General features: G+C 44.5%; 1 protein-coding gene across 3 annotated transcripts in view; it reads right to left on the bottom strand.

Moving 5' to 3' along the window:
• Positions 1-4,303, bottom strand: part of gatd3al (glutamine amidotransferase class 1 domain containing 3A, like) — a 9,200-nt gene extending 4,897 nt beyond the window's left edge. The window contains exons 1-3 of one of the 3 annotated variants that reach the window (XM_042100350.1): positions 3,981-4,303; positions 952-1,004; positions 404-517 (exon numbers count right to left, since the gene is read on the bottom strand). In XM_042100350.1, coding sequence (XP_041956284.1) covers positions 404-517; positions 952-1,004; positions 3,981-4,097 — 284 coding nt within the window. In that variant the 5' untranslated portion in view covers positions 4,098-4,303. Of the gene's footprint in view, positions 1-403; positions 518-951; positions 1,005-1,315; positions 1,365-2,425; positions 2,459-3,980 lie in introns of those variants that run through there. The other 2 variants (XM_042100349.1, XM_042100348.1) reach the window with 2 other exon arrangements.
• Between the last annotated feature and the right edge of the window lie 3,197 nt (positions 4,304-7,500).

Raw genomic sequence — 7,500 nt, forward strand, 5'->3', positions numbered from 1 at the left:
AGGCACACCCAGACACATGCACGCATCCATGTGCGCGCGCACACACACACACACACACACACACACACACACACACACACCCAGACACACGCGCACACACACACACACAAAGACGCAGGCAGATACATGCAGATACATACACACACACACACACACACACACACACACACACGCACACACACACACACACAGATGTAGGCACACCCAGGCACACACACACACACACACACACACACACACACACATATAGACGCAGGCAGATACACACACACACACACACATGCACACACACACACACGCATGCGCGCACACACACACACACACAACACACACACACATACATACACACACACACACACACACACGCACACAAAGACGCAAATACACACACACACTTCCACACCTGTTCTCTCCAGAGGAGGGCTGTTTCTTCATGTGGTCCATCACGTGCATCTGCTGTTGGTTTGGAGCGAAGATCTGGAAGCGTGCTCCATTACGGCTCAGGTGATACATGGTGCTGAGGACACACACACACAGCTCCATCAGACATGATACAGCAACACACACACACACACACACACACACACACACACACACACACACACGCTCACACACACTCACACACACACACACACACACACACGCTCACACACACTCACACACACACACACACACTCACACACACACACATACACACACACACACACACACACACACACACACACACACACGCTCACACACACTCACACACACACACACACACACACACGCACACACACACACACACACACACACACACACAAAGAGCAGTTAGGAGTAGCTGTAAAGGAGGACCAGGAGGAGCGCACACACACACGCACACACATACACACACACACACACACACACACACACACACACACACACACACGAAGCAGTTAGGGGTAGCTGTAAACATAGTAAGACACTTACTATGTAGCTTCATGCACGTCAGTGCCATCCCACCAGCCACAGCCTGAATACACCTGCAAGGCATCACACACACACACAAACACACACACACACACACACAAAGCCTGAGGCATTATAAACACAGACGGATATGGATTCTTTTCTCTCTCTTGCACACTCACAGCCAGAATACATCTACAAGGCTTCACAAACACACACACACCCCACTCTCACACTGATCCCTAACTCTGCCCCACTCTCACACTGTTACAACTAAACATGGTGAAGCAGCTTTTAGCTGCTATGCAGTTCAGCTCTGGAACCAACTTTCAGAAGACATCAAAAGGCCCTTTCACACTGGCGAAATCGCCGCTATTTTATGTACCAGAATCGCGGAACGACTGTCCCTTTCACATAGACTGAGGCGGAACGGCGCCAAATTTACTACCAAGCCCCCTAGACATTTTGCCGAGTTTTTTCGTTCCGGCACCAGTGTGAATGGGTCAAGGCGGAAAGTGGAATCTGGGCGGGCATTTTGATGCTATGTCCAGCCCACCACAGGAGATTGCAAAAAAATCTAACTGATCAAAAGCAGCAATAGCAGACAGCACATTATGTCAATCTATAAATTCACAAAGTCTCCAGTCATTCAATGCCTGCTAGAGTTGACTGTAGCTTGGAATGCAATCAGTTGCCATAATAGGCTATCCTAAAATCCAGCGAAAAAACAAAGCATGAACTCATGAGCGTCTGTCTGCCCTATATGTATATCCTCTGATTGTAATGCTTACAGATATCTAGGCGATATTTGTAACATTTGTTTTGTATTTGGCCTGTTATAAAATCATGTAGACCTATTGAACAATTTAAACACATTAGGAACCGCAAAGTTGGAGACATGCATAAAGACATTGCTGCAAATGTAAAACCGGATTACTCTGGAATAGCTGTACAGGGGCAACACCTTTGTGTTCGGTAAGGTCTGCTGTTTATTCTGATATATGGTTTGTCATGTGTTGAGGTAAAGTTCGCGAAGTATTCCACCAAGATGAATGGGTAGGGAGACGGGCGCAAAAAATATGATTAAATTAAAGTTACTTTTCTCGCGAACCGTTTACCACAACAACTAACCACTAACATCGTTTAAAAGCTGAGAAAAAGCTCTTTCATGTGATACATGTGATGTCTGTGATAATAGGCTACTTCGCAAGTAGTTCAGCAAATTTGGGTGGGACAGAATACCTATACAGAGCAGCAGCTCTGGCCATATCGGCTCTGGCTAACATGATGTAGCCTATGCTTTAAATGCATTATCGCTGCACTACCCAACACGCCACACAGGAAAGAAAAGAAAAAGAAACCAATGAGCTTATGTCGCGATTTCCGATAGGCCCAGGCCTAGATAAGAGACAGCTATTGGTAACCTAACAATTAGGATTTGCTTTGCTTACACTGCTGTTTGGTTGTCCCAAACTTTGAGACGATCCATACTCACATTAACTGAATCTTATCAACCCGAGCTGCGATGTTCCAAACAGTGACAGGATGCAATGCCTCAATCTCACTTCCTTCGGCATAACTGCTAACAGTGCGCCTAGGCCTACTGTTAAACACCTGAAAAATATTAAGCTGCTGTTTTCTTTTCATGACGAGCACTTGGCCTACGCTTAAATGATTTATGACTGAATGGAACGTTGCGTCTTTAAGCGCCAGAACTGCTTATCACGTCGTGTGACAAAGTTTACACCAATCATCTTCTAATGTATCCTTATGTTGAGATGTTCATTCTCTTTGCCCTAGGCTATCATTTGTGCGCGAAGTATGTTTTAATTAAGACAATACACAAGCTAGTTTTTATTGTTGTAATATTGAATGATTTCATGAATAAATTGTGGATTACGGCTGGCGCCACTGACCAAGGCCACAGTAGCCTGTGAACCGCTGATTTTCAAAGGGAAATCACGGCGAATGCAAGGGCAACTCTTCTCTTCAATTTCCCTTCCAAATTACTTTTTATTGTCTGAAGACATCTATCGCAAGAATTTAACATTCTAACAGCAACAGCAAATGCAAGCTAACCAAAGTGCAGTCGGTTCTCCCGCCATGGTTTTTGAAATCACACACCTGCTGTATCTGAAGCCCCACGCACGCATAATAAGGCCTACGACTATCACTCTCTATAGCTGATCCTGCCTTCTGGCTCCCCAAAATGCCGCATTATGTGAACAGATCAGCAGGCCGGCAAATTTTCACCTCGCTTTCAGACACAAAAAGAGGCAAAAAGACGTCTCCTCTTCCCGCAAATTTAGTGGGATCTCTGTGAAAAGGCCTAAAAAGACCCCAACTGTAACCAGTTTTAAATCTAGACTTAAGACCAAACTGCTAACTGCACTGAGTTACAAATTCTAAATCTTCCTGTAAGTTATTCTACCTCCTTTATTTTGTCTTTTTAATTATTCTTTATTTTAAATAATTTTACTTTGTGCATTTTATGTTTTCTTTTTTTATGATATTTTACCTTTTAAATTTTTTTTTTACTAATACCCCTCTATGCTTTTATCTGCTTTTGTCTATGTAAAGCACATCGAATTTATAGCCTCTGTGTATGAAAAGCGCTATATAAATAAACTTGACTTGACTCACCCCTGCCACTTTGCTTTTGCCCCCACTTACCCCTCACCCCAGATCCCTACCTTCACCCAACCCACCCCTGCTACACAGCAGCTGCCCAAGTTGCCCCTGCCACATAGGTGTTGTTCCAGTTGCCCCACTCACCCCTGCAATATTGGTGTTGCCCCAGTTGCCCTGCTCACCACTGCAATATTGGTGTTGCCCCAGCTGCCCTGCTCACCACTGCAATATTGGTGTTGCCCCAGTTGCCCTGCTCACCACTGCAATATTGGTGTTGTTCCAGTTGCCCCACTCACCACTGCAATATTGGTGTTGCCCCAGTTGGCCCAGCTGCCCTACTCACCACTGCAATATTGGTGTTGCCCCAGTTGCCCCACTCACCACTGCAATATTGGTGTTGCCCCAGTTGCCCCACTCACCACTGCAATATTGGTGTTGCCCCAGTTGCCCCAGTCTCCCTGGTGTGCCAGGCACGCGGGCTGGCGGCTGAGGACGCCGGCGGTGTTCTTGGTCAGCAGTGCTCGTGAAGCCAGCATGATGGCCGGAGATCTCCTCTCGCTCTCGAAACAGACAGGTGCAGACAGGTGACGGACAGAAAACCCAACGGTGTCCAGCAGGCGTCACCTCCCTCACCGGGTGCCCGTGGCCAGCCTTTATAGCGGCCCCGTCACAGTGACGATCGCGTCAGCGCGTAAGCCCCGCTTCTCAGAAGCTGCGTTTGGAAAAGCTGTTTGTCTGAAGGATCCGTTTCCTCGCCCCATCATTGACTCTCTATCTCTCTCCCTCTCTAATAATACCACCCCGGGCTAATGCCACTCTCCCTCATCTAATTACCTTAAAGTCATTAGGCCAGTGTGGGCATCAGCCCCATTGAGCTGACCTTTGGCCCAGCCACATCTACTCACCTCTCAACTACCTTACCCGCTGCCCAGACGTCTGCTGAACCGGCCACAGCCGCTTTCTCTCTCCCTCTCTCTCTCTGTCTGTTTTTTCTCTCACTCTCTCTTTGTCTCTCTATCTCTCCCTCTATCTGTCTCTCTCAATCTGTCTCTTTCTATCCCTCTTCATCTCTCTCTCTCTTCCTCTTCTTCTCTTGTCCTGTCCTCTCTGACCCCTCCACCTCTCAGCTACACTAACTGCCTCTCCTCCACCTCTCAGCTACACTAACTGCCTCTCCGTTTCTCTAGTCCACTACACAGACCACTACACAGACCACTACACAGTCCACTACACAGGCCACTACACAGACCACAATCCACTACACAATCCACTACACAGGCCACAGTCCACTACACAGGCCACTACACAATCCACTACACAGGCCACTACACACTACACAGTCCACTACACAGGCCACAGTCCACTACACAGGCCACTACACAGTCCACTACACAGTCCTCTACACAATCCACTACACAGTCCACTACACACTACACAGTCCACTACACAGGCCACAGTCCACTACACAGGCCAGAGAGAGGTTTGAGGGAATCAATGTTTAATTCTGCAGCAGGTGGCTCATTTAATAGACCGCTCTCTTACAGTTTTTCTCAGTCGCTTTGGTGCTTTTCTCACATCACTATTAACATTTTCACAGCAGTTAGTGCATTTCTCAAAACAATTAGTGCAAACTGCAAAACCTAGTGGATAACCTGCAAAAGCACGTCACTTGCTCAAAATGGATAGTACATTCCTCAAAAGCAAGTATTCATGTCAATGAAACTGCCAGTGTCATTAAAATGAGAAGTCTTTACACCATTGTTTATGATAGTCAAGATAGTCAAATGGCTTTGTCATGTTTTCATTACAGTTTATTCTCTCAGTGTTTTCCAATGCAAAAAAAGGTCAGAACTCGGTGACACTACCTGAACATGCTCAAGACAGCACTATACACTACTTGTACAGCCATTTGAAAACTACAGTAAAGTTACACACTGCTTAGGGGAGTAAGTGAGTACAAGACACTGAATACGTACATTTCACATTTTTTCTGTATATGCTCTTTGCAAACAGAATTTGATAACTAGTTCAACAATTTTGTATGTAATGACTCAAGCAATGAAATGAAGACTATTAGTTTTATTGGTAATGACTATTCAGCATCCATAAGTATTTCAATTGGGGCAGCCGTGGCCCACTGGTTAGCACTCTGGACTTGTAACCGGAGGGTTGCCGGTTCGAGCCCCGACCAGTGGGCTGCGCCGGGATTAGTGTGTGCTTTACCTCACTGTGTGTTCACTGTGTGCTGTTTGTGTTTCACTAATTCACCGATTAGGTTAAATGCAGAGACCAAATTTCCCTCACGGGATCAAAAAAGTATATATACTTATATATATTTTGACTAACATGACATAAGCAAACGATAATGTATAAAACAGCAGAGAATTGTATGAAAGCAACTTGTTCAGAGGAAGGAGAAATTGCTACTATGATGTGCACAAATGACTAAATGTTGTGGAGGTTGAACTAAAAGTTATGAGAATTTTCCTTCTGATCTGAGAAAAGCACCAAAGCGACGGAGAAACACCGTAATCTCCTCTGACACATCAGAAACATCTGCATTCTGTCGTCACCAAAATATATGTTACAGTAAAAAAGCTGTCTGAGCAAATATTATACAAAATATACCAAATACATAGCTTTAAACCCACTAAGCTTAAATACAGTCACATGAGCCAAAGTCAAATGAGGGATCGATATATCCCTCTGGGTTTGATATCTGCTCATTTCAGTGGTCGCCAGTTTGCTTTTTTATAGATGAGAGATTGAAGGGCTTGCAGTATTTCACCTGTTTATGTTAATGGTATTTGACACTTTTGTCCAAAGAGACTTACAGTATGTAATATGATTTTAAGTTATGATTTGAATCCTTTGCTGTACAAGTATTTTACAAATATGCACAATGTGACAAAAGTGCACCATACACTACTAAATGTTTGTGCACTTTTAATGACATAAAATGGTTACACTTTACTTAAAGGTATCTACATAGGAGTGACATGACACTGTCATGAACTTGTCATAAACATTATTTAAAAAAAGTCATAAACGTTTATGACATAACGCTTCTGACACTTGCTTCTTTCAAGTGTCATTCGGTTTTTGTCATGACAAGTTAGGGTTAGTGCCAGGGTTATGACAGACACATGTAGAAAGTGATACCCACAAAATATACCATTCAGTTGGTGAACATATTTTTGCTTTTTTTTTTTGACTCCAGTTTAATCAAACATCAAATAAAAAGTAAACGTGTGCACTTAAAAACACATCCAGACCAACTTCACTGATTTTTTTTTTTTTTGGAAAAATCTCTGTAGACTTCTTTTTCTGTTGAATGTGAGGTATCTCTGCAAAGCCCATTACCTAATTTGGCTCTTTAATTCCGTAAGACTATGTGTAGTCTGACCGCAACCAGGCCATGCATCCTGTATGACCTGCACTGGCCCCTGGCCAAAGCCTCACACTAACACACCACCTTCACACTCCGGGCCGCTAAACAACGGGTGAGAGCCGCCCAGCGCACACGGAGCGTCTCAGAGCCAAGTGTCTGCTGCCGTAGCCGTCACTTCCTGTGATATCATGTTTGTTCACACAAACACTACAAGTGTCCATTTAAGTCTGAGTTCATGTGAATATGAAATGCTCGAGATGAAATAATGCTCGCTGTGTTTAGTGAGTCATCATCATTTAATGCCATGTTTTGCTTTCCACTAGCCTGGCTGAACCCAGATGAACCTGAATGTGCTCTGCTGGTCAGTATGGAAAGGATTCCACTGATGGCCACACAAACGGACACACACACACACACACACCAGAAACCCAGGATCTAATAACAATCGCGTGCGTTCACAATGGCTGCCCTGATGGTGACAACAGTGTTCAACAGATATGGATGCAATTGGCTGTAATTTTCTTTGTACTTGAGTAAACAACTTAATT

This window comes from Alosa sapidissima, chromosome 8, assembly GCF_018492685.1.
Source record: "Alosa sapidissima isolate fAloSap1 chromosome 8, fAloSap1.pri, whole genome shotgun sequence".
NCBI classification, from domain to species: domain Eukaryota; kingdom Metazoa; phylum Chordata; class Actinopteri; order Clupeiformes; family Clupeidae; genus Alosa; species Alosa sapidissima.